Source organism: Tupaia chinensis, unplaced genomic scaffold, assembly GCF_000334495.1.
Source record: "Tupaia chinensis unplaced genomic scaffold, TupChi_1.0 Scaffold149501_1, whole genome shotgun sequence".
NCBI classification, from domain to species: Eukaryota; Metazoa; Chordata; class Mammalia; order Scandentia; family Tupaiidae; genus Tupaia; species Tupaia belangeri.
In genome coordinates, this window is record NW_006209345.1 from 1,988,452 (window position 1) to 2,015,736 (window position 27,285).

Here is a 27,285-nt window from a genome sequence, read left to right on the forward strand (position 1 = left end):
TTTTGTGTCACACAAATCAGCTAAAACTAAAAGAGGAAAAAAAAAAAAAAAAAAAAAAAAAGGTAAAAAACTTCCCCACATGGCCCTGGAACCAAATATGAGAACTAAAGAGATCTACTTTCCAGATGTTCAAATTCAACCCAAACTAGATTAGTCAGTAGCCTTTAGTGCCATATTTACTAGCCTATTATCAAACAGATGTTAGGGCATTCTTTTCTTAAAGTTGTATTTCAATGGGTAAAAAAACCACTTTGATAATTTACATTGGGTGCCATTAGGTTCATTCTAGGGTGGAGCAAGGTGTGAGTGGCATTCAGGTTCATTCCTAGTTGAGTGGACCATCTGTAATACTCTGCAGGTGTTTCATGGAAAAGCCATTGTTAAAGTGCTTGCCAAGATTGTTCTGGGGCTAAGAAAGGGTTGCTTGAAGGCATGGGGGCTCACAGAGTCATGGTGGGCCACCTGGGAGGCGAGTGCAGTCTAGTAGCAAACGAAGGTAGGAGTTGGGAATGAAGGCTACTGCACTCTTCAAGAAAGCACCGCTGCTCAACAGCATCCCCTATGGACTGGCTGCTCCCTCACCTTAACCTTAAGAGATTAAAAGGCAGCAGTGTCAAGAACCACAAAGAAGCCAACCAAGTGCTGGAATGCTACTTCAAACCTGCACTGAAAAGGTGAATACAAAATTATTTATTAGCTCAACCAATACTAGAATGAGAAGTATTTAACTTGTAAGCCAGCATAAACATCCTGACCCCAGTATAGATGAAATTTAGAGGCTTAGGAAAATAAAGTCAAGCAACATTCAGTGAGAGGGTAGAAAGGTGTCCCGATTAATTCTATTGTAACACCAAAGCAATTTCCATATCAAGACTTTCTGATCCAGACTAAGGACAAATTCTCCATATGACTAGCTGAGAACTTATAAAAGGAATTCTATTTTTAGCTCCCTAACTTGATAGCCAGTACAGAAGTGAAATCGTCTGTCACTTATCCAAGATCCACCAATGGATGATAAGTCAGTACATTTATAATTTATGTCCTGCCCCACCTCCACAAAGATTGTAAGCAGCTGTTAAATGGTAATGAATTTTGCGTCAAAAGGGTAGAGGTGGCAATGAATTACTTCAACTAAAACTTAAATTTAGATGTCACTGTACTAGAACTTCAAGATATTAGAAACATACCATTTACAGGGGAACGATTGTTTTAATAAGCATTTGGTTCAGGAATAATGGTAAAAATTTATTTTTTTAAATATTGTTAAAAAGTCTTCCTTTATTATTTTCTCCCAAATCTTTACTACATGGATCTTTAACAACAACTCAACTGTTGTAAAGGTCTGTATAATGTACCTATGCAGGATGACTATTCAACTTATTTAAATCTCCTGAATATAACTGACTTGGCTTGTCATTGTTAATAGGTATGAAATACTTGTTAGAAATATAATCAATATAAACCTACCTCTCATGTATGCAACACTTCCTATTTTAAATGCTTTGCCTAACTAATAGGTAGCCCCGAATCATATTCCAATATGTATCTAATTCCAAAGCTGATTCATAAATGACAACTCAACTAAGCATTTAAAATAAAAACAAAAAGCAAAGCTTTAGGCATGACTCACTTGCTGCAAAGAAGAATCCTGTGAGAAACCCGTTTCTTTAAAGTCAATTTCATCATCACTGGATGAATGAATATGGCAGGTTGTAACCTATATGCATAAAAATGTAAAAGACTATTTAACAGAGAAAAGTTTTGGACATTTGTATCAGCATTTTTATGGAAAAATCACATTTTGTTTTCTCAATGTAATAGAAAAAACAAAAGTAACAGTTAACTTGTTGAAGCCACCCAGTAACAACGACACCCCCTCAGTCCGGCTATCTGCCCTGCAGCTGGCCACTTCTGGCCTTCCCCTCCTTACTACCAGTATCACCAGAAAACAGATGGAAAAAAGAGAAGAATTATTCATTTAAATAATTTTGATAACGACCTCCTATTGTTTACAATAGGAAAGGTTGAAGGAAAGGCACAGATAAACATAAAAATCATTTACAAGTGCCAGCCAGGCCTGTTAGGTAAAACTGCAGTCCCTAAGAATTCCCAATAAGCTACTACAAAGGTCAGGTTTAAATTTAACCATTTCACTTAAAAGCTTGAATCTCCTGCCCACACAAAGAAAAACACTGTCCAGGGACCGCAGATGGCATAATGGTTGGTTACGTTGCTGGACTCCCATGTAGTTAACCATGGTTCGAGTCCCAGACCCCATGACTTAAAACTCACACAGGGCATATTGTGCATATGGGCCCAAAATCCTGAGAGCTCACTGGAGGAGAAAGGATTGCAACATGGCCATCCCCCCTCCCCGGGGGTGGGGTGGGGTGGGGTGGTGATTTCTCATTTTCTATCTGTCTCTCTGGTGAGCATGTGCCCTCTAGCAAAAATCTCCATGGGAAAAAAACAAAACAAAACAAAAAACATTGTCCATAAGCACTAAACAGAACCTGAGTCAAGTTCTCTGCTCATAAAAAGACCCCAAATCTTCTCCCCTTGAAAATGTATTCCTCTACTCCCAGAACTTACAACCAACTTTCAGTAATTAAGCAAAAACACTAGCAAGAACTGCTCGCCAATTAATGGTTAAGTGTAATAACCCAGTGTTTCCAATTATTTCCCTCTCTTATCCTCCCTGAGACAGAGATAAAAACACTCACATTCTACTTGTGAATCTAGCCTGATGATATCAAAGGCAGATTTGTGATTACTGAAAGGCACCTGCTTAAGGCAACAGTTATTTTAGTGAGTGACTAAGAAAAGATACGAGGATAGATATGTTCCAAGGAGCTCCCAACCAGAACACAGAGAGAGGTATGGAATAGTGCTCAGTCATGGAGGCTGGCATCTTATGCCAAGAGCAGGTCAAGCATCTCTACTGCAATTGAGTTTGGGGACCACTTGGCTGGCAAGCTAGTGTGCATATCATGCTAATCCAGTATGTGTTTCAGGGGTGTAACACCATGAAGGAGCACAGAAATAGAAGATAACTCAAGGAGAAGGCTAAGTGACCTAAACAAGAGTAAACAAAATAAAACTGATTACTCCTAGCCAAGTCTCTTATTGTCTGTGTTCAAACAGAACACAATGTATCCTCATTCATGTTTTTACTTTTTCCTACAGAGTAAGATTTTACCAGGTGATTAACTGAAGGGACAGAAACTAATTTGTTCAACAACTATGTGCCAGACACTGTGATCCCCTTACCTGTTCTACTTAAACTGTATATTCAAAGCAGTCTTTGGAGATATTTAAAACTTTTCTCTCCCAAAAGAAATTTGTTATAGCAAACTATTATTTTTAATTGCCAGAGGGGCATATGCACAGGGTGAGAGGGAGAGGAAGAAAGCATTTTTCAGTGAAGTGTAGTCACATTATAATCCCTTCTCCCTTTCTCCACCCTACAGGGATTTGGGGCATGCATGCCCACACATCCTGCATGTTTTTCAAGCCACTAGGGCTGGGATTGGAACAGTGATCGCCATGTAGGATCCAGCTAACTTAACCACTAGGCTACAGGGCAGGCTCAGAAGTTATTATTAGTAACAACATGAGGCACATACACCTTCACAATTACATTAATGGGAGATATGATTCTGATTCTCACCATTCCAGTCTGAAACTATTATTAGTAAAATAAGCTAAACTATTCAGTTTACCCATGGAGGGAAACAAACTAATCAGAATCCCACCAATTAATTTCTCACCTGATGAGTTTGTAGTCTACACTTCCAAACATATTTCTTTTGAGGTGTCTCCATCTCAGTAAATGCCTCCTTCACTCCTCTCCTCAGCAAGAAAACTTTAGTCATTTTGTTTCCTCTATCTCATCCATATCTGTACATTTGATCTTTAGAATATAACCTAAAATCCCATCACTTCTTACCAAGTCTGTTATTAGCTCCCTATTGCAAGAAACCATTATCCCTCACCTGGATTAATTAGGACTAGCTCATCAATCTCCTGGCTCTTAACTCTTACTATACTAAAGTTAATTCTCAACTCAGTATCCAAACAAATCTACTAAAAATGTACAACAAATTATGTAACTTTTTAAAAAATAATTATTTTATTTAACTTTCTTATTATTATCATTATTATTTTCCAGTTTGGCCAGAGAGACAGAGAGAGAGAGAGAGAGAGAGGAAGTGAGAAAGCAAGCCACCAGGTCTGAGACTTGAACCGTGGTCGGCCATGTGGGAGTCCAGAGCCTTTAACCACCATGCCACCTGCCGGCCCCAATGTAACTTTTTAGTTTAAAACACAACGCTTTTCTTCTGAGATCAAAATTCAGGATGCTCACTACAAACTAAAAGGCTCTACAAATTTTAAATTCTGGCTTTTCGATGCCTCTCTGGGCTCTTGTCTTCCTAGTCTCACCCTTGCTCATTCCACCACCACCACATTGGACAGTGTATCAATCCTTACACGTCTGGGAAAAACCCAACCTCAGGGCCCCTGCACTTCACTCTGTTTTTCCCTTTAAGTCTCTGCAAATGTTATTCTTTTCAGTGAGCTTTTGTATGACAATCTAATATTAAACTATGTATCTACCAAAAGCAAATCCTAACTCCCTTCCCTGCTTTTGTGCCTTACTATTTATCTGAAACATATATATGATACATATCATGTGTCTATATTTTTAAAGAATTATTTTATTTTTATCATTTTTTTTTTTATTTGATCAGACAGAGGTGGGGGGGAGTGAGAAAGCAAGTCACCAAGTCCAGGACTCAAACAGCAGTTAGCCATATGAGAGTTTTTTTCTTAAAGAAAGAAAGAAAGAAAGACAGAAATAAATAAATAAATAATTCATTTGTTTTGACCAGAAAAGGATTGAGAAAGACAGATAAAACCAAGTCTGAGAGTCGAACCGTAGTCGACCATGTGGGAGTCCAGTACCTTGATCACCATGCTGCCTGCTGGTCCCAACCATGAGAGAGCCTGAACTACCACATCACCTGCCAGCCTCATATCCTGTGTCTTACTCTTCTGTTTATCCATCTCCACTAAAGCAGAAATTTTTGCCACTGTTTGGTACATAGTAACACTCAATAATGAATGAATACTAAATAAATCACTAAAAGAGAATACAGCAAAAAGCAACCAAGTACATGGAGACTTCAAAGAGTTCATGGATGGAGCCAGCAGATGGTGTAGCAGTTATGTTATGTTGCTGGATTCCCACATGGCTGACTGCAGTTCAAGTCCTGGACCCAGTGGCTTGAAACTTGAGCTGGGTGCCTGTGCATGCATGCCCAAAACACCAGGAGGAGAATGGAGTAGAAGAGACTAAGGTCTGGCCATCTTGGGTGGGGAGGGGTGATCCCTCACTTTCCCTTTCACTGTTTCCACCTCCCCTCCCCTGCAGCACACATTCCCTAATGCAAAAAACCTCTTAAAAAAAAAAAAAGTCATGGAAGATACATATTATCAAAAATTATTCATGATTTTCAATGTTCCTAAGCCAAAATAAACTCAACCTTTAATTCCATTTTTCCATGTGTTTTCTGAAGTCTCCTTGATATAGGCATACACATACCTAGCTAGATATATTCCAAGTAAAGTACACTTTTGATGTTGCAGTGAAAAAAAACTTGATCGTTCCCTTTTTATCATAAAATTTCAGCTTTTCTAACAGTTGTTAGAGAAAAAATAAACAGGTTCTTTCTTCATCTTGGCTGGTTAGATAGCCAACGAAAATCATAAGTATACTGTGACTATTAAACTTGGAGCCGTGGGGTCAGCAGGCAATGTGGTGGTTAAGGTATTGGACTCTCACATGGCCGACTACAGTTTGAGTCCCAGATCTGGCAGTTTGCTTTCTCACTTTCCCTTTCTCTCTCTGTCATACTTAAAAGAAATAACAAATAGGGACCAGCAATTGGCGTAATGGCTATGTCGCTGGACTCCCATGCAGTCAACAGCGATGGTTTAAACTCACACCAGGCGCGTGTTGTGTGCGTGCTCAAGATCCTGAGAGGAGAATGGAGGAGAGGGGATAGCACTGTGGCCATCCCTTCTAGGGGTGATTTCTCACTTTCTGTCTGTCTGTCTCTTTCTGGCAAGTGCATGTGCTTTATAGCAAAAAACCTCTCTCCCTCTCAAAAAAAAAAAAAAAGAATAAAATTTTAAAAAGAAAATTGTTTTAAAAATAAAAATAACCTCAGAGCTGTATAAGAGAAAAAGGGGAGCTGTAGATGCTTATTCATGGCTCTTCAATTGTATGGTTCCACTATGGGCCCCAGCAACTGCATAATCTAGGGCTGGTCAAAAACAGTTTCTATCCTGACCTGCTGATAGTTCCTGTATATACTCATACAGTTCTATACAACAATGAGGGAAAAGAAAAAGCACCAATACTTTACTTTAAAACACATTTTTGCCATTGGAAAGGAAGGCAGAAAAGTACATTCTATTTTCCATGGTCATCACAAAAAAATTTTCTATATTATCTGTATTTACTCTATCAAAATCATCGCCAATTTTTATAGTTTGGAGGCTTAGTTGAAACATAGATCATTGATATAACTACAACTTCAAATTTTATTCAAAACAAACTTCCAACATAAATTGAAGAAGTCAGTATATGAATCGACTCTGCACATACTATAGCACATTGATTCAAGTCACGAACCAGGTGGCTTAAAACTTATGCCAAGCAAGGGGCTAACAGGTGGTGTGGTGGTTAAGGGCACTGGATTCCCACAAGGCAACCATGGTTCAAGTCCTGAAACTGGAGGCTCATTCTCTCACTTTCTCTCTCTCTCTCACTCACTCTGTCCTTCTCTGGTCAAATTAAAATAAATAAAGTTAAATAAAAAATAATTCTTAACAGAACAAAACAAACAAACAAACAAAAAACCCAATACTTATACTAGGCGAATTGTGTGCATGCCCAAGATACCAGGAGAAGGTATGTGGCCATCCCCCCAGGGGTGATTTCTTATTCTCTGGCTCTCTTTCTTTCTCTTTGGCAAGTACATGCACCCTATGGCAAAATGTCTTTTAAAAAATTCTGAATCAAGGCAATATATAATCTAATTTAATCTATTAGGTCATCGGGAAAATCACGAAATATTTTTCTATGCAAAAATGTGTTATGACCTTCTTGACAACCCTATATTTGGGAAAAGGGCAGGAAATAAGCAATCTATTACTTAACTGCCAATTCTAGTGATGAATCTGTTAAGAACGTAAATGCTTTTATTCAGACCACGAACTACATTTCACTCATGGGCACTCATTTTGTATGTCATTTTTGCAAGGGCAGAGTCCAATGTATTTACCAAGTTGTATTTATAACAGTATTTGCAGCATCATATTTTCCCAGGAACATGGTACTCAGTTCCATTGAAATAAGCCTAAGAACATTCTTGGCAGGAAAATGAAGAGTTTGGAAGATGTATTTACAATTTTTGATGGCCTAGGATTAATGTAAAAGTATCCTTAAAAACTTAGAACATCTGTAGCCCTCGAAATACTGTAAAGCAGCAAAATAATCCACTGGAAGAATTTAAAACTAAATTCAGGTGGTACCATGGGGCCAAAGAATTGAAGAGGTCTTGAGATGAACCAGTAAGTCTCAACAGACAAAAAGTTAAGGAGTGGGGCTAAAAAAACAGGGATATCAACAATGTTAACAGGGGCCTATAAATATGAACATTTTCACTATATAAGTCAACTTTTCCTTATTTCATTTTACTGTAGATTATGTAGTACAAATATGATAACAGAAAGTATAGCAAGCAAAGGAGAACTGAGCTCTAATTCCAGTGCTAGATGTTTGGCAAAGGTACAAATGTCTACAACTGTCTAACTCAAAGGGAGCTGAACATTTATCCTGTACCACACATCTACACCATTCCATGTAGATATACATTTTGTCTATACACAATCACACCGCAGATTTATGAAAAGCAACATGTAAGTTAGCTTGAGTATTATCACAATTGTAATGAATTCCTTCTTTATTAGGGAACTGTTTTCAAAAGAGGTTTGCTTGGGTTACCTAAGATCAGAAAAGTTTTTTTTTGTTTGTTTGGTTTTGTTTGTTTGTTTTTTTGTGGAGAGGTTTTTTTGCTATAGGGCACGTGCGCTCGCCAGACAGAGACAGACAGAGAGACAGAAAGCAAGAAATCACCCCCCCAGGGGGGATGGCCACACTGTAATCCCTTCTCCTCCATTCTCCTCTTGGGATCTTGGGCACGCACACATGCCCGGCGTGAGTTTTAAGCCACCGGGTCCAAGACACGAACTGCGGTCGACTACGTGGGAGTCCAGCAACATAGCCATTATGCTAACTGCTGGTCCCGATCAGGAAAGTTTTTTAAGAACCTGAGAACAAGTTTAACTAGACAAGAGAAGTTTTCCAAACAAAATCAGAACTAATATTACTAGATATTTCTTTATAAATTAGAAAGAAGACAAAAATTATCTTAAAGGAGACTGTGTTGGTTACATTTTTAACAAGTAATTGATATGGAAGCTTCTAAAATTAAGTGGCTAAACTTGGTATGAGAGAGGACAAACACACACACACACACATGCACACCTTGATTATCTAGAATTCTCAGATTAGGTAGTAATTTTGGCATAGAGCCCAGTCTAAATTACTTTAACCAATTTGGAGTTTTAAAAAAAAATGACGGGCCAGCAAGTTGACACAGTCATTAAGGCGCTGGACTCCCATGTTGCTGACCGTGGTTCAAGTCACAGACCTGGTCGATGGCTTGAAACTCATGCCAACTACATGCACTTGCCTGCTCAAAATCCCAAGAGGAGAATGGAGAAGAGAGAATGTGGCATGGCTATCCCCCTGGTGACTTCTCGTTTTCTGTGTCTGTCTGTCTCTCTCTCTGTGTCGCTCTGATGAGTGCATGTGTCCTATAGCAAAAATCTCTCTCTAAAAAAATAAAATAAATAAAACTATCTACAATGGGTAATATACTCAATAAAAATTACTTAAGCCGGGGCCAGCAGATGGCATAGTGGTTATGTAGCTTTACTCAAATATGGCAGACCACGGTTTAAGTCCTGGACCTGGTGGCTTAAAAATCATGCCAGGTGTGTGTATGTGCATGCCCAAGATCCTGGGAGGAAAATGGAGAAGGGATTGCAGTATGTCCATCCCAAGGGGTGGTGGTGGTGGTGATTTCTCACTTTCCCTCTTACTGCCTGTCTGTCTCTTTCTTTCCAGTGAGTGCACATGCCCCAAGGCAAAAACCTCTTTAAGGAGAAAAACGACTAATCCTTTGGATGACACAGGGCTATCAATATAAACATCAGCTTCCCTACTGGACTATCATACACAAAGACACTGGGGCCACTGACCTATGCAATGCTATCTCAATTTCCTAACTCTTCAACATTTAATACTTCCCAATACTATCATTATGCACCCCTTAAAAAGCCATTACCCCACCACTCTATCAAGTGTATGGAAAAAAATATCTAAATCTGTCAGACAATCTACAGAGTTGGAGGTACTGCCTGCCCTCACCCTCCGTGTGACACAGGATGATCTAGTGGCTGTTCTCTTGTTTTCAGAGTCTATTTCCCTCTTACTTCTAAGTTATATATTGAACAGACAAGGCAGCCAAATGACTGAATGCCTAGCAGTCAAGGTGTTATTATATATTATAAAGACTGCAGTTGCTGAGTTTCAAATACACGACTAAATGCTGGACACAAATACTTCAAATGTAGAGTTAAGCAATATTTCTAAGTCCAGATTCCTACCTTAACAATCAGCTGGCATGTGCTTATGAAAGGAAATGCTTTTCCCCTATCTTAAAAAGCAAAAAGTAGCAATACTTACCTAAAAACTTAATGTGTTAAAGAAAAACAAAAAATACATTCCAAAGTCCAATAACAAGTAAATTATCAATGCCATCATTCCCTGGCTAAACCTATCAAATTCTGTTAAAGATTTTAAAGCTTGGGTTTCAATGTCAATCTGCAAAATATTCCCCTACTGGGATTTATCTAAAACAAGGATAAACTCAACAATATTAGAAAATATACAAAGGGATATTTTGGTTTTCTAAGCACGTAGGGTTTTCTGAGGTATAAAGCAACACACCCAGCAGTATAAAAGAAAAGTTAGAAGTTGTGTTGTTGAGGTGCTCAGACAAGAGGAGGGAAATGGAAACTACATAGGTATGAAGTAGGATTAGGAATTAGTGGCGTTTTAGTAGTACCTCTTTTTCATTTGAGGTGAGTATTAGCAGCTCACAAATTGGCAAGAATATTGTGAATATTGACCTTTCTTCCTGGTAAAGAGACATGAACTTATCCTTGTCCCACAGTTACTGGGGCGCAAGGAAGATCTTTTACTTCTTTCTGAATTAATGGGCAAGGGCTAATAAACACTAAAAAGATATTAATGTAACCTTGTAAAACCTACTAGATCTACCGTGTTCCTCTTGTTAGTTTCTCCTAAGGAGCTTGTGCAGAACGTCTCCCATCGCTCCCTGACGTCGTCGGGAAGATCTTCAGAGTGAGAAAAGGAAAAACGCATTATCATCCCAGTGACCACCACACAGACAAAGTAAACAGGTAAAAATGAGAGCAGGCCAGCCCACCTGGTTCATCAACAGTATAACATGACCTATCAGCTGTGTAACTGGGTGACAGCCAGCCCAGCATTTTTGGGGATGGAGTTATAAAATCGCACATGGCACAAACTCACAGACTTTCAGGAACCAGAACTTCCCCATACACCAAAGGTATAGGGCTAAGAGTCCTAAGTATCTGTGTAACTTAAGTTTCTAAAATTATTTTGGTAGAAAACTTAACCTGGGAAATGTGTTTCTAACAAACTCTGCTGAGAAAGCTGGTGGGTCTTTAAGGTATATATGTGGTAAAGGCAGGGAGACATGTTTACCATGGTCTAGTAAGTTTAGGGAATGCTGCAAGTGACAGCTCTCACATACTTTCTTGAGATGTTCTGACTGGCAGCTGGCCAATGAATAGTCTATAGAACCCAGTTTCACTCTCAAAATTGCTATAGGATAATGTTTCCCAAATATATTTGTTACATATGTATCTGCATACATATCTAACAGTGAAATTCTGTCATCTAGAGAAATTTTGAAGGAAAAAAAATACATAACTACTTCCTAAGAAAATAAACAATGGCTATAATTTTGAAGGCCTTACTAAAGTTGTCATCTGACAATTCTGGTTTAAATATTCACAAAGGTACACACCTGGCAAATGACTTCCATAAAAGGACTGTTCTAAAAAACTCAATCACATCACATGGCCATTCTCCTTGGTAAGGACATAAAGATAAACTGATGAGGAATGGCATGAGAAGAGGCTTACAATCCTTGAGAAGTAAAATTACAGGTGAACAAACCCCTATTTTTCCATCACTGAGTGACGACTACACTTTTAGTGTATATTCAACCGGCAACAGTTTCTGGAACAAACATTCTTAAGAGAAAATAGAGAGACACACTGGGAAATTATTTTCAGCTAGTTGATTCTGAAAGAATTCTACAGCACAGATGTTAAAGACTTTTCAAATTCAGAGTAAATAATTTCATGACTAATAATCACAGTGGTACAAAACCCCAGAGTATATAGAGCTCCTAGTACTCTTGTTTGGGAAGAGATGGACTTCATGGCCTGGTCCCAGTGTGAAGGACATTCACACAGTTTTTTTTCCAAGCAACCTTGGACTGACTAAATTTAAGTGCTAGTACAGAAAGAAACCTATAAGAGCCAATACATCTCATTTTAGTGATACAGACATGAAAAGATGCTGATAAATTCCTTAATAGCTCAGTTAAAGAAACATAATCCATAGGGTATATAGAGCCCTTTAGAAGAAAATCAAAAAGAGTAACTAAAGCTTGAGTGGCTCAATTGTCAGCTCAAAATACCCAAAAGCACAATTTATAGTGTAATGTGCTCTATAAGAATGACAGTGAGTACCTAGAATGCTGAACTCAGTCAAGCCTGCTGAAGCTCACCGAAGAACTGCAAAACCAGGAACAGAGATATAGCTAAGAACTATACTGTTCAAGACACATTATCGAGAATCTTATCCAAATCTCCAGGTAATTAACAAAATACAAAAAGACTCCACAAACACCTATTAAAAGTGTTGAGACTAGTTCCACTTTACTCTTAAATCCTTTCTTGATCCCCAAAACATGCAATTAAAATTTTATAAACAACTTACCTTTGATGAGTTGCTGTACTAATGGACTGTTGGGGCCCTTATCAGTACTGTGCACGATACAGTTAGCTATTCTTGTTAGGTGTCCCATGTAACCATGCCGTCTTCCTCCCTCAGCCCTGACAAGGGATAAAGGACATATATTCAGATATCTGATAGGATGAAGCAATGAAACACTTGGCGAATACTGTAGATTTTAAAAACTGAGGGCACTGTTCAAGACAACAAGGAACAGAAAAAGGAGAAACAAAGGAACGGGAGGCCAGCAGATGGCATGGCATTTACATCACTGGACTCTCACAGGGCTGACTGCAATTCGAGTGCTGGAATTAAAGTGCAATCCAGCAGCTTGAACATCATGCCTGGCATGTGTGCGTGCACGCTCAAGATCCCAGAAAGAGAACGGAGAGAAGGGGTTATGGTGTGGCCATTTCCCCTGAGGGGTGATTTCTCACTTTCCCTCTCTCTGGTTAGCACATGCACCCTAGCGTGAAAACCTCTCCAACCCCCCAAAACAAACAAACAAAAACAAAGAACAAAAAAAAAAACAAAGGAAAGGAGGGTGCCATAAAATTACTAGGTGGCAGGGCAGGTTAGGATTGGGGGGATGGTGTCTGAAAACATCTATTTAGAGATTATATGGCAGATTGCTTCACTTAACAGAACACACTGTTTATTCAAGTAACAAAAAACAATCCTTAACTGTAACAGCATTATCTTAAATCAAACAGACATTCATTCACACCTATTACTGTGACTTTCTATCTTTTTTATAAAACTACATTTCAGATGTTAATCAGATTGTAAGGAATTAAGGTAAGAATTCTGTGGATTTGTTTTCCTAAAGACATTCAATTTTAGTCACATCACAATTAGCAGAACTATTATCTACCAATGCCATTTCTCAAGTTAAGATTTTGGATGATTTGAGAACTTGCCCAATATAAGAGAGGCAGTCAACTTGATCCTTCCCATATTCCATTTTGAACACAGGAAAATAAACATAGTTCTAATCCCTTTCCCCATTTAGGTTCTAATCTTCCCAACCATGATGAAACTTTACATTTAGACAAACTTCATAGCAATGTGTTTTCCTGTCTACAAAATGTCAAGACTTTAAATTCTATAAAGAAAAGTTTTTAATGCAGATAGCAGGGAACAAATTGCAAAGATTTTTGGTCAAAGGGGTAACATTTTGTGAGGCCCATTTAACAAACCATACTGTGACTGAAGGCTTATCTAGAAAATAATATCTGCTAGACAATCTTAGAGGGTGTGAAGTGTTGACACCTAAGGGTTGGAGGGCACTGGGTTGCTGGCAACTGAGTTGCTAATTCCACATTATGGTTCAAAGATCCATGTGTTCTTATCAGCAGCTTCTCAGTTATTCCCTTTCATTCCCTTCTAACCTACAGGTGAAAATAAAAGGCCCATTTGCCAGGTTTTTGGCCCAGGGCTTCCAGTATGCTTTAGGTTCCTGGTTCAAGGCAAAATTAAGAAAGCTCTTTGGGGATACCTCCAGATTGGGGTAATGTTACTCACTAGCTCGTCAGAGGACAGGGCTCATGAGGAAAGAAGGATGCACAGGATACCTTATCACTGATCAGATAAAAAGGCAGAGACAGGAGCACAAAGGGGCTTAGATGGGGTAAGACACTCAACCAGAGATTTTGACTGGGCCATATATAACACCCCCAAAGAAGCTCCATGTGGAAGAAGGATTCTGAGCCCTATCAATATTAGCCCCATGATATACACAAGCTTAACACCAATTTTCCACACAGAGCTACATCAAAACCCTATCAGTGGGACCAGCAGGTGGCATGGTGGTTAAGGTGCTGGACACTCCAGCATGGCTGACTGCGGTTCAAATACTGGACCTAGTGGCTTGCTTTCTCACTTTCCCTCTCTCTCTGGTCAAATTAAAATAAATAAATGAATAAATAAAATTAAATAATTAATTTTTTTAAAAAATCCTATCAGTGCTTATTAATCATTTTAAAAATCACAACTCACACTGAGTCATCTAGCTCGCCTGGGGACTATAGATCAGTTTGAATACACAGCAAGAAAAGTGGGAAAGAACTCACAGTAAAGAGTCATAGACACCCATTTTGTACTGGTGGTTACAAGACTTCTTGTATGAATCAGAATTCCTAGGACTGCACATATAAAAAAGATGATTTTTACCATAGGAGTTACCTCAGGAAGCCTGACTTAAAAACAAACACAAGAAACATGACTTGAGGGCCTTTCCCAAACATACCCTATGCTACCTGCTTCAGAACTTACTGGGTAGCACACAAAAGCAGGGCTCAACATGAATGCCTGGTAGAAACAACACTGCTATGAAGAAGTCCTATATAACAAAGCTACTGACATGTATCAACTAGTCCTTCACATAACCTTGCAAATCAGCTAATGGAAATTTTCTAAAAAGACTATACTGATTTTTCCTGTTAATGCCATGCATGAAAAAGTGAGAAGAACATACACCTAATACATTTGAGTAGGGGGTAATCAGGACAAAGATGCTACATAAAATTATCACCATGAAAACCTTCACAACGTTTTTCACTCAACTTCACATTATTCAAAGAAACAACCCTTCAAAAAAGACCAGAACGTTTCAAAGGCAGCAGAGAGGCAGGGAGTATTCCCAACTCACTAGTTTCTCCCAAGAAAGGTAGAAAAGGAAATCTAAAAATAAATTAATAGAAAAAAATCTGGGGGCTGGCGGGTGGCATGTTGGTTAAGGCACTGAACTCTGACATGGCCAACCATAGTCCAAATTTCAGACCTGATGGCTTACTATCTCACTCTCTCTGGTCGAATTAAAAAATTAATAATAATAAATACAACTAAACAAAGTAGTTCTTAAAAAAGAGAAAATATCTTTTATAATGTAATTATTTTCATTTTTGTCTGATCAGGATAAGGGGACATGTTTTCTTCAAATTATAACCAAATTAAATTACTTTCAGAAATCAATTTACTTACTGTTTCTTCTCATTCATTTCCCAAGCTTCAAGTATTCGTTCTATTAATTGACATTTTTGAAAAAGCTGAATAAAAAAAGACATTCCAGTTAACATTTATATAAATATAAGAGCACCTAAACTTTACAGTGAAATAGAACTTAAGTTAAACAGAATCATGGTACGTGTATCCCAGCAAGCTACTGATTAATGGTTAAAACACATACACTGGGGACCAGCAGGTGGCGTGGTGGTTAAGGGTGTTGGACTCTCACATGGGTGACGGCAGTTCGAGTACTGGACCTGGCGGCTTGCTTTCTCTCTCTCACTCTGTCCCTCTCTGATCAAATTTAAATAAAGTTAAATAAAATAAAACAAAAAAACAAAACACACATGCACTGTAGTAATAAATTTACTCCAGATGCTCAGAACACTATAGGGATTTACTGGGAAACTCAAACCCACAAGTGAGCAGCTGACCTAAGAGCAAAGTCAGGTTTTAATAGATATGAAGAAAAAAAACTGGATCAGAAATATAAAGCCTGGGGGCCAGCTGGTAGTGTGGTGGTAAAGGTGCTGAACTCCTACATGGCTGAACACAGTTTGAGTCCTGGACCTGGTGGCTTGCATTCTCACTTTCTCTTTCTCGTCAACTTACAAACAATAATAACAGTAATATTAAATAAAATAATTCTTAAAAAAGAAATTCAAAGTGTAACCAAAAATTAAATGGAATAAAGAAAATTATGCCTTCATAAAATTGAACTTAGAATCCAAACGCATACTTGTGCTTTTATAATATGAGCAACACTTAGTTCCAATACATTCATGTTTACAGTATTAGCATGAAAAAACAGGCACATCTTGCCCAAATCCTGCAAGTCAATGACAAGCACTATGAGCTGCAACAATGGAAAGTGCAATGCACTTTTATTCATGTGTCCCCATCTCTATCTTGCTATTTCAGACTAGCCTTTCCTAACTTCCAGGTTTGGAATAAACCAAATGTGAGCAAGAAAATCTCAATGAACTTCAGAGCAAGAATAAATCTGAAGACTGACTTAAAAAAAAACACCTCGTATTTGACAGGAAAGAGATCCCCAAGAAAAGGCTCAAACACCACATATAACTAACTCACTTCTCTAGTATGTCAAATTGCTGCTCAAATGTTTTCTGTAGTATTTATATTTCTTTGGTTCTTTTATTAGTTTATTTTTGGGGAGGAGTAGTTTTTTTTTGTTTTTTTTTTTTTTGCTATAGGGTACATGCACTCGCCAGGAAGACAGAGAGAGAGACAAAGAGACAGAAAGTGAGAAATCACTCCCCAGGGAGGATGGCCATGCCACAATCCCTTCTCCTCCATTATCCTCTTGGGATCTTGGGCATGCATGCACATGTGCCCAGTGTGAGTTTAAGCCACTGGGTCTGGGACTTGAACCGTGGTCGACTACATGGGAGTACAGCAACGTACCCGTGACACCAACTGCTGGTCCCTCTTTGGTTCTTTTAATCTCCAAATGATTTTTATAGCTTCAAACTTAGTAATTTGATCAAATAAGCAGTTTACTTAGATTTTTTTTTTTCTTAAAAGACAATTCATTTAATGTTCATGTGGCCAAGACCTTATTTACAGAATCACTAGCTCAAAGTGCAAAGATAGGAGGCCGGCAGGTGGCATGGTGGTTAAGGGTGCTGGACTCCCACATGTCCAACTGCAGTTTGAGTCTCGAACCTGGCAACTTGCTGCTCTCTCACCCCACCCCAACTTTCTGGTCAAATTGAGATAGATAGATAGATAGATAGATAGATAGATAGATAGATAGATAACTAAATAAAATAAAGTTAAAAAAAAAGGAAAGAAAGTGCAAAGATATGACAGTTAAGTATTTAGACTCTGAAATCTAATCTCATGTTCGTAAACCTCAATTCATTTCACAATGAAGTGGAAAGCTGCTGTAACTAGGAGAAAAAGGAGAAAACCAAGACTGGATAGGCTTACGTGTTTCAATAATAAATTATCACCAGTGGAGTCTTGATCTGTAATTGTGCCATTTTCTGTGTTTTCAAAAGGACTTGCAAGAATCAGTGCAATACATATTTCCACTTGTGTATGCAAAAAATTATTCCATGTATATTTAAAGAACATGTCCTAGAAAAATGAAAAACAATGTGTTTTGTAATTTAGTTACCTCAGTGCTTAAGCTACTTTATTAATACATTTACAAGATAGTAATTTAACCTATTTCAAACTACTTAAACTATTTCAGTAGTTTAAAGAAAAAAATATTATGTTCTCATCCATTATGAATACTTAAAAGGAACACAAGGTTATTTTAAAGGGGGCTGAAAACACTACTTCACAGTCTAAACAACATATATGCTCACTTGACTCAGAATTTGCATGGAATCTAATAGAAACCAACAATAAGCATATGAGGAAAAGACAAGAGGAAGTTTCTCAAAAAGACAGTAGCTTTGTTTTCAAAGAAACACAAATGTTTAGTAAGCTATATTTAAAAAAATTAAGAGAATTTAAATTTAATTCAACAAATATGTATTGATGGCATTTGTGCAGGCAGTGCTGAGGCAAAACATGGGAAACAGGAAAATAAAAACATGGTCCTTGGTTTCAAGGTGCTCACAACTTAAATAACCACTCTACCATTCAAAACCTCCTAGAATCATCTGCAAAACAGACTCTGAAAGGTGGTAACATGTGAATTTCCTGGATTCACAAGGGTTTTCCAAATTACTAGCATCACAAAAAGGAAAGACAAATTCTAAAAGCACAAAGTGTGTAAAATATGTATTCAGGATACAATCAAGTCTAGTTATCTAATTTTAAAATGAAATCCATCTGGGGCCAGCAGATAGCATAGTGGTTACATTTTGATGGATTCCCACATGGCTGACCAGTTTGAGTCCTGGACCCAGTGGACTGAAAATCATGCCGGGTGCATGTGCATGCGTACCCAAAACCCCAGGAAGAGAATGGAGGAAAAGGGATAGCAGCATGGCCATCCCCAACACCCCCCACCCATGGGGGTGGGGGCTTGACTTCTCACCAGTAAGCACATGTGTCCTAAGGAAGAAACCTCTTTAAAAATAAATAATAAATAAAATCCATCTAGTAGGCTTACCATTTTTCTTTTTCTTTTTTTTTAATAATTTCCAGAGGACTCATGAGTTACCCAGAGAGGTTGAAGGAACAGGGTCATGCCCCAATTCAATGGGGCATGGTCATGCCACAATTTCTTCATTTCTCCACCCTGCCAGGATTTGGGGTATAAAGATATACCCGGCATGTTTTTTAAACAGCCAGGTGTTGGGATTCAAACCACGATTTGCTATGTCAGATCTGCCTCCCTAATAATCACTGCACTTACAGATCCAACCCAATTATCAAATTTATTACCTCTCAAAAGTAGTTTTAAAGAGTTACAATGTACTTGTACACTTTTATTAGTAATATTAAAGAATAACTGATGACTTCAGGGAGAACACCAGAGGCCAAGGGTGGAAAGCTATATTATGGATGTTTATATACTAGTCAGAGGAAAGGCAAAGACTATGTTGCCAGAGGGCACTGACTAGGGTACTAAAGAAGCTCTAATCCTTTACATTTTCATCTTTTTCCAAACTGTTCCTGCTTACTATGCTCCATACTGATACATCATTTACCCCAAATCCAGAACAACTAAAAATATTTCAGTGCCACTAGGAAGTATAATAGCTTTGGTATTAAAGCATGTACGAGCCTAAAACTAGGTAAATTTAAACCTAGGTTTCACTGACTAATTATATATGTATGTCCTCTCTGGGCATAATCTGAAAAGCAGATACTCTTTTGCTTAAGGTTTTTATACCCAAAATCAAATGAGAAGTGTACATAATGTATGTATTATAATGCCTGTCAATGTAGTGAGCAAATTCCTCCTATAAAACACATTTCACATCCCCCGAAATGATGTGACCAGAAACCTAGCAAAACCTGCTAAATGTTTAACCTTGATGCCTCTTATGCTATGGATGGCAAGACAGAGAGAGCAAGCATGGGCACAAACGATGGAACTGAAAACTCAAGAGCCAGGAAAGCCAAGTAATTCCTGGATTTTTCCTCTTCTCTTCCACTGGCAAACAGACTAACAGTTGTCTTAAGGAAAAATCCAGACTCAAATCAAAAGACTATAGACCCTCAGATGCATTATATAGATATATTCCAGTCAAAAGACTATAAAGGCTTGTCCCTTAGCTAATTCTGAGCAGAGAATAATGCTGAACCCAACAGACATCATCTGTGAGACTGTGTTTCTCAGGGAAGAGCCTGTCTTAAATGATCTTTGAAATTTTACATTATAGTTCTTTATACATAGCAATAAATGATTACTGAACAATTATAAACATTCAGAATTTATGATAAACTAAGGCAAAAACTATGTAGAACACCATATATGCACAGACCAAAAAAAAAATCATTGACACATATTGTACATCTGTAATGTTGGAACTTGAGTTATATATCCATGAAGTATCAACGGCACATTAAAATGTCTTGAGGGAGGAAATCTCACCAATATGACTCCAATGCTATTCAGCTCCATAAGGTCCAAATTTATACTGCTGGTATTGGTTTGAAGCAAGCTGGATATCAACCTAATCACATTCAACCGGGTATTCCCCACAGGAGGATCCAGAACACCCCATGTAGTCTTCATCACACTTTTCTGAGGAAGAGAGAGCTTTCCAATTAAATCCAGTTAAATAATCAAACACGCAAAGGCAAACTAACCTTGCAAACAATTTGACCTGAATTCTACACCTGAAAACAATATATATAGCTGCTAATAATGTCTACAATAAGTTGAAATAACCAAATAAAAATTTTTCAATGAATTTTCCTGGACTATAAATTCTGTAAGAAATCAAGGATCACTCTATTCCAACATTCCAAACTGCCATGGGAATAAAGTAGAAAGCTATAGAAGTCCATGGTAAAAAAGTAAAATATTTCAAAATCTGACCAGAAATCTAAGAAACACAATCACAATTTTTGAAACAAAGTCTTCAGTCTTTGCCAAATCCATGATAAAAATATAAACTCAGAAGTTGTTTCTGGATCTTGAGATGTGACCAATCTAAACCTGTTTTTGTCTACAAAAGGGAGTTTTTATAGTTTGAAATCACAAAAGCAGCAGACATTTCAACATTTTTGAATTCTTACAAGAAAGGGTGAGGTTGCCCTTTTTAAGTATCCCTGTCCACATCTGCACCTTATCCTTTGGTTCCACTCTGTCTGTTCCCTGATCCTCTTTTCTGGATGCTTTAATGGAACTGTAAGGCTCACAGTTTCTCTCCATGAAAAACAGCTCTAATTGACAGGCTTTAAAAAAAGGTTCACACATCTACTTGTACACACCACATCTTAGGGTAAAACGACATAAAAACTGAACTCACTCCCTACTAGGAGTAAAAGAAAAATCCAAGTAAGACACTGCTCTACTTTTGAATCAGGACCAAGAATAAGATGTTGCCTATTTTTCCACTTAGAAAGAAAGGAAGGCCACCTAAGACACAGGTTAGGCCTTCATCACACTCTTCTCCAGAATCTCCTTCCACCCCTCCATCTTCTACTTGTGATGTTCTCTCCTCTTCTCCTACATCCATATTTTTGTTCCCCTACTCCATTATTGTTCTTCCTAGGACTAAGAAGGAGGATGTCACTGACCAAAATCACTAAATACCAATTCAGGCATTTTCCAAGGGAGAATGCCAACACTACAGCCTGCATCCAACACAGGCTGACTGCAGATAGGATGATGTGCCTGGAATGGGCCCAGTGAGATGACACAAACTGAGTGCAGAGGTGAGATTGCCATATGCTTGCTGATGACATCAGACATCTCAAAAGACCATCTGAAAGCTGAACTGGATCTCTGGGTTACAGATGCACATTATCTTGTGCCATACCTTCCATGGCTAAATAAACAGAAAACATCTAATTTGGAAAAGAGAAACTAGTACACTGGAGTCACAAGAAATCCCATAATACATAGCCACATGCCACACAGGACACTGGAATCAATGGTAACAGGCAGAGGGAAGAGGTAATTTTAAGAACTGGTGCTAGAAATAGAACTTGCACAGAACTGAACCTTCCACCCTAGATTCCAAAACAAAGTGTCTCTTACCCTAATCTAAATCTCTCCACCAATCAGAGGCGGCGTGGGGTGTAAACGAAGAATACCATTCATGGACTGTTGACGGCCTCTGTTGTAGGTCTCCATCGAGTAAGCAGTCATTTTTAGATTAGCACACGGATGCTCTCAACTGAAAAACTAACACCCCCAAGTCATATTCTTTCATGTTGTATGCTAAAACTTCAACCTACTATTTCTTAAATAAGGTTATCTGTCCATCAGACTGTTTATACTGTTCCAACTCTGAATAAGAAAACATAATTTCAAAGATCAGCTTCTGAAAGATCAAAGATTAGTCATCTCCTCAAAGATGTAAAAAAAGAAGAACCAGATGGTAGCGCAGCAGCAATGCAACAGTTTGCAATGTTGCACCCACAGGAGAAGGTCCAGGGTTTGGGACCTAAGGCCTCCCTGCATACGCTAGGCACATAAGCATGCATGCCTATGATCCAGGCTGGCTGAGGCTGGGGAAGGATAGTGGTATGAAGACCCTATGGGGTACCCTTCTCCCACCTCCCAAGCGGAAAAAACTTGAGGGGGGATAAAAGATGTAAAATAGAACATACTTTGAGAAGGAAACTGCTTATTTTACTGGCACTTAAGTATTCAAGAATTTACAGATGGAAAGAATACAACTGAATTTCCTAAGCACATAAATAAGGTTTAATTTTAATTCTATAGCATTTAATAATTTATTATACAGACATATATATATATATATATATATATATAGGTCAATTAAAAACTGGCTCAATACCAGTAAAAACAATTGGCACTGTATCATTTAACATATTTTATAAATGGTAATGACAGCCAGTCTGTTACTCCCAAGGTTCATATTCTTTCTAATGACTGTCTAACTAAATTATTAACTGGACAGCCATGCTTAAGATAGCTCCCCTACCTTGGGTGGCTCGAGTAGGAGTTCATGAAAAGATCCAAGTCTTCCTCTGATGGCTTCTAGAACACTCTTATTGACTGAACAAGTTGAATGACTCATGCCAGGTGGACAGATCTCTATATGGCCTTCAAATCTTGAAACAAAGTAAAGAAATGTTAGTTACTGTAATTTCAGAACAGATCATTAAAAGTGTTCTATCCATTATCAATTATGGAGGTATATACTTAATGATCGTATAATTATATAATGATTTTATCAACATTTCTGGTTACAAGAAGGGAAAGAAAAAGTATGTAATAAACTAGACAAGATTATAATAAAACCTTGATGAGGATCAGCCAACATCACTTGAAATCCAAAGGACTTCAGTGGCATGCTCCCTTTACCACTCACCATGGACTGGCCCCCTCTTGACTTCTTAGAGCTATTATACTAATGGAGTTCTCTGACTGGAAACTTTGGAAAGCAAAAGGAAATCTGATCCCTGAATTATAAGGTACAAGCTAGTTTGGGATATTAATAAATAGGACTGTACTAGTTCAATTCAGTTTTCCTTGGGTAATCAACATTGTTTCTTATTTTAAAGGTTTAAATTATTCTTCTACTCAAAGCTTAATCTATACTCATTATAATCCACTCCTAAGAAAACAATTATAAGTGGAATGAAATTCCCTAATTCCAACTGTGTTATTGACCAGGCACAGTGGTTCTCAAATTGGGAGTGGGAAAAAGTCTAGGAGGGAAAGAACATCAGGGGATGGTCTGAAAAATACAGGTATGGGCCAGTCATGGTGGCATGCTAGTAGCACAATACTCCATAATGTTGAGGTCATGAAGGAAGGTCTCAAGTTTGCAATTCAAGGTCTCCCTGTACAAACTGGGCAAGGGCACCCTCCGGCTGCCCAAGGCTGGAAGTAGACTGCAAAGTGAAGACCTTGTTGGGGTCGGGGGGTATCTGTCTTAACCTTTTCTTTTAAAATGTGAGTATGAGGGCTGGCAGGTGGCATGGTGGTTAAGAGTGCTGGACTCCCCCATGGCTGATGACTGTGGTTTGAATCCTGGACCTGGTGGTTTGCTTTCTCTCTCTCTGGTCAAATTAAAAAAAAAAACAAATAAAGTTAAATGAAATAATTCTTTAAAAATATTAAAAATACACCTAAAAGTGGTATATTAACTCTATAGTCATGCAAAATAGTGGTTCATAATTTATTGAAATTATTATTCATTATTTATTACAATTATTAAAATGTAGTTGCTGGAGTGAGACTACCTATTCAGACAGGCTCTTCATTGAGAAGTTATCTGTTCTAATATGGAGATGGTCACTCCAGAGTGCCTCTCCCACAACTGCTGTGAGAACCATGTAATGTGGACAGAAAGTTGAGAATACTGCCTAGCATATAGCTAATGCCTAGAGAGTGCTATTATGACTATTACCTGAAAACACTTTAAATATAAGTGATTTCTAACCCTGAGAGCCACATGTAACAACATTCAGAAACTCAATTATGAGGAAAAAGGAAATAAAACTTTTTGTTTTGATGACAATGCCTTAGGTTTTTGCCATAGTGTGCGGTGCTCGCGAGAAAGACAGAGAGAGACAGACAGAAAGCGAGAAATCACACCCTGGGGGGATGGCCATGCCACAATTCCTTCTCCTCCATTCTCCTCTCGGGATCTTGGCACGCACGCACGCACACGCATCCAGCGTGAGTTTAAGCCACTGGGTCCGGGACTCGAACTGTGGTCGACTACATGGGAGTCCAGTGACATTGCCATTACGCCAACTGCTGGTCCCTACAAAGCTTTTTCAATGTGTCAGGATGGGGTTTAATAATTTTCATGGTCAAATCATTTTCTGTTACAGGCTGTCTAGAGAGCCATGCTTCAAAGTTCTTTATAATCCCAGAATTTTATAAATATTTACATATTTTTCTTTTTTGGGGGGGGTAGAGGTTTACGCTATAGGGCGTGTGCGCTCACCAGACAGACAGAGAGAGACATAGAGACAGAAAGCAAGAAATCACCCCCCAGGGGGGATGGTCACGCCGCAATCCCTTCTCCTCCATTCTCCTCTCAGGATCTTGGGCACGTATGCACATGCGCCCGGCGTGAGTTTTAAGCCACCGGGTCCGGGATGCGAACCGCGGTCGACTACGTGGGAGTCCAGTGACATAGCCATTATGCTAACTGCTGGTTCCCATAAGTATTTACATATTTTTCTTGCAGTATTTTATTTGGAATTTACTTTTACATAAAATAATAGGTATAAGCATGATATTTTTCCTTTAAGTGGTGCATCACTTTCTTAGTTCTGTTTCTAGAACAATTAACCTCTCCTCACTTATCAAAAAAATTGTATTAAGCCACATTCTATAATCCCTTAATCATTCACATAGATTTTGTTCATATCATGAATATTTAATATAACACTGACGTAAGTACTAAAGTCAATATCCATGGTGCTTTTACGATACTTACATTGGCATCACATTATTTATAACAATGGCTCATTTAAAAATTTATTAGGCAAGTGTGCCTCTCTAATTGGTTTTGCTGTGACCACACTGAAGGAATTAGCATACTGATGCTACACCGTAACATAGAAGTTTTTCCTAATATCTGTTCTTGCTCAAAATTTCTTGTATAGTTTCTTATTTGTGTAATTAACCAAATCCAAAACAAGAACCATGCTTTTATTTCAACAAGAGCTATAGTAACTATAGAACTTAAAACTTGGAAAGGCACAAGAAGTGACAGATCAGATGTTTTATAAATCAATAGCCCACTCCTTTTTTTTTTGGAGAGGTTTTTGCTATAGGGCGTGTGCGCTCACCAGACAGACAAGAGAGAGACAGAGAGACAGAAAGCGAGAAATCAACCCCTGGGGGGATGGTCACGCTGCAATCCCTTCTCCTCCATTCTCCTCTTGGGATCTTGGGCACGCATGCACACACGCCCGGCGTGAGTTTTAAGCCACCGGGTCCAGGACGCGAACCAGTCGACTACATGGGAGTACAGCGACATAGCCATTATGCTAACTGCTGGACCCACCCACTCCTTTTTATCACTAAGTAGCAATCCATTATACTGATATATCAGCTCCCATTTACCAGTTTAAGGACATCAGATTGTTTGTAGTTTGGGGCAATTATGAATAAAGGTGACAAACCCTTACACACAAGTTGCTGTGTGACATGGTTTTTATTTCACCTAGGTAAGTACTGAGAATGCTGGATAATATGATGTGTCTGCCTAGCTTGTATTTTATTCATTCATTCATTTATTCATTCCTCTATGAGTGAGACGGACAGAGAGGGGAGGTAGGGAGAGAAAGAGAGAGCGCGCTAGCACCCCTGGAAAGGATCTTGACACAGTGATTCATCCCCAGTCCAGATCAGTGTATGCACAGCCACAGGTATGTGGCTGTGAACCAGCAATCTTCCCATGTGGGTATGCCTCACAGAGCTTTGCATTTTACTGCTATATACCATCTGTCTGTTTATTTATAAGAAACAGACAACTATTTTTATAAAGTGCCTGTATTACTCTGCATTCCAAACAGTAATGTGTGAGACTTGCCGTTACTCCACATCACCGCCAGCACTGAGTACTTTTTAATTTGTTTGGAATGACTATGTAGTGGGCTGAATGGCAGCACCCTGAAAGGTATGTCCACACCCTAATCCCCAGAGCCCATGAATTGTCCTATTTGGAAAAAATGCCTTTGAAGATGTAATTATGGATCTTTTTAAAAATATACATATACATATATGTATATATTTCCATTTGTTGTTATTAATTTTTAATTTGACCAGAGAGAGAGAAAGAAAGGGAAAGTGAGAAAGCAAGCCACCAGGTCCGGGACTCGAACTGCAGTCGGCCATGTGGGAATCCAGTGCCTTTAACCATCATCTGCCAGTCCCCTGTAATTATGGATCTTAAGATGAGACATTTTCCTCAATTATCCCGGTGAGCCCTAAGTGGATCTCAAGTGTTCTTATAAGAAAAGGAAATGGGGCCACCAGGTAGCATGGAGGTTGAGGTGCTGAATTCCCATATGGTCAACCATGCTGCTGACCCAGTGGCCTGAAAATCATGCCAGGCACATAAGCATGTGTGCACAAAAATCCCAGGAGAAGAATGAAGAAGAAATTGTGGCATGTCCATCACCTCTGCGGTGTAATTTCTCATTTTCCCTCTCTCCGACCCTCTTTGGGGAGTGCACACACATGCACTATGGCAAAAATCTGGGGGGGGGGGAGATACACAGACACATCAAAGAGAAGACTGTATGAAGCAGCAGCAGAGAGGGCATAATCCAAGGACTGCCAACAGCCACTAGAAGTCAGAAGAGGAAAGAAAAGATTCTCCCTTAGTGCCTCTGGAGGGAATGTGGCACCACTAATATCTTGGACCTAGGCTGCCTGGCATTCAGAACAGTGAGGGAATAAATTACTATCATGTTCACCCATGAAGTTTGCAGGAATTTTTTTTGCAGCCACAGGAAACAAACATTAAGTTGTTCTAAGGGTGTGCAGTAGTATCTCATGTGGTTTTGAATTAAATTTAATAATAAACAACGTTGGCTACCTTTTCATGTTTTCATTTACTACATAAATAACTTTATTCTTTAACTGGTCAAATCTTTTGACCTAAAAACTGGGTTGTGGCACTAAATTTTAAATCTTTTTTATATGGTTGTATGTAAGTCCTCACCCATGTGATTTTCAAATAACTTTCTGGCATTTTGTGGCTTTTCTCTTTATTTTCTTAGTCGAGTTCTATGAGCAAAAATTTAAAAATTTTAATGTAGTCTAAGTTGTCAGCTTTTCTTTTATGAATTAGGTTTTGGTACTGTATCTAAGAAATCTTTGCCTTACCCTGTTTTTTTTTTTTTTTTTTTTTTTTGAAGTTGTGCTTCTTAGATTTTTGAAAGGGAAAGCGATTCTT

At 38.5% G+C, this 27,285-nt stretch overlaps 1 protein-coding gene across 20 annotated transcripts in view; it reads right to left on the reverse strand.

Annotated features, from left to right (window-relative positions):
- The window catches only part of PPP6R3 (protein phosphatase 6 regulatory subunit 3), a 182,317-nt gene that overhangs the window by 33,990 nt on the left and 121,042 nt on the right, over positions 1–27,285 (reverse strand). For 16 of the 20 annotated variants that reach the window (XM_014585299.2, XM_014585302.2, XM_027769423.1 and 13 more), the window contains 7 exons: positions 22,336–22,465; positions 19,806–19,958; positions 17,234–17,383; positions 15,257–15,321; positions 12,260–12,375; positions 10,472–10,557; positions 1,631–1,717 (listed from right to left, as the gene is read on the reverse strand). In XM_014585299.2, the coding sequence (XP_014440785.1) occupies positions 1,631–1,717; positions 10,472–10,557; positions 12,260–12,375; positions 15,257–15,321; positions 17,234–17,383; positions 19,806–19,958; positions 22,336–22,465 (787 nt within the window). The remainder of the gene's footprint in view (positions 1–1,630; positions 1,718–10,471; positions 10,558–12,259; positions 12,376–15,256; positions 15,322–17,233; positions 17,384–19,805; positions 19,959–22,335; positions 22,466–27,285) is intronic. The other 4 variants (XM_014585305.2, XM_014585303.2, XM_014585306.2 and 1 more) reach the window with 1 other exon arrangement.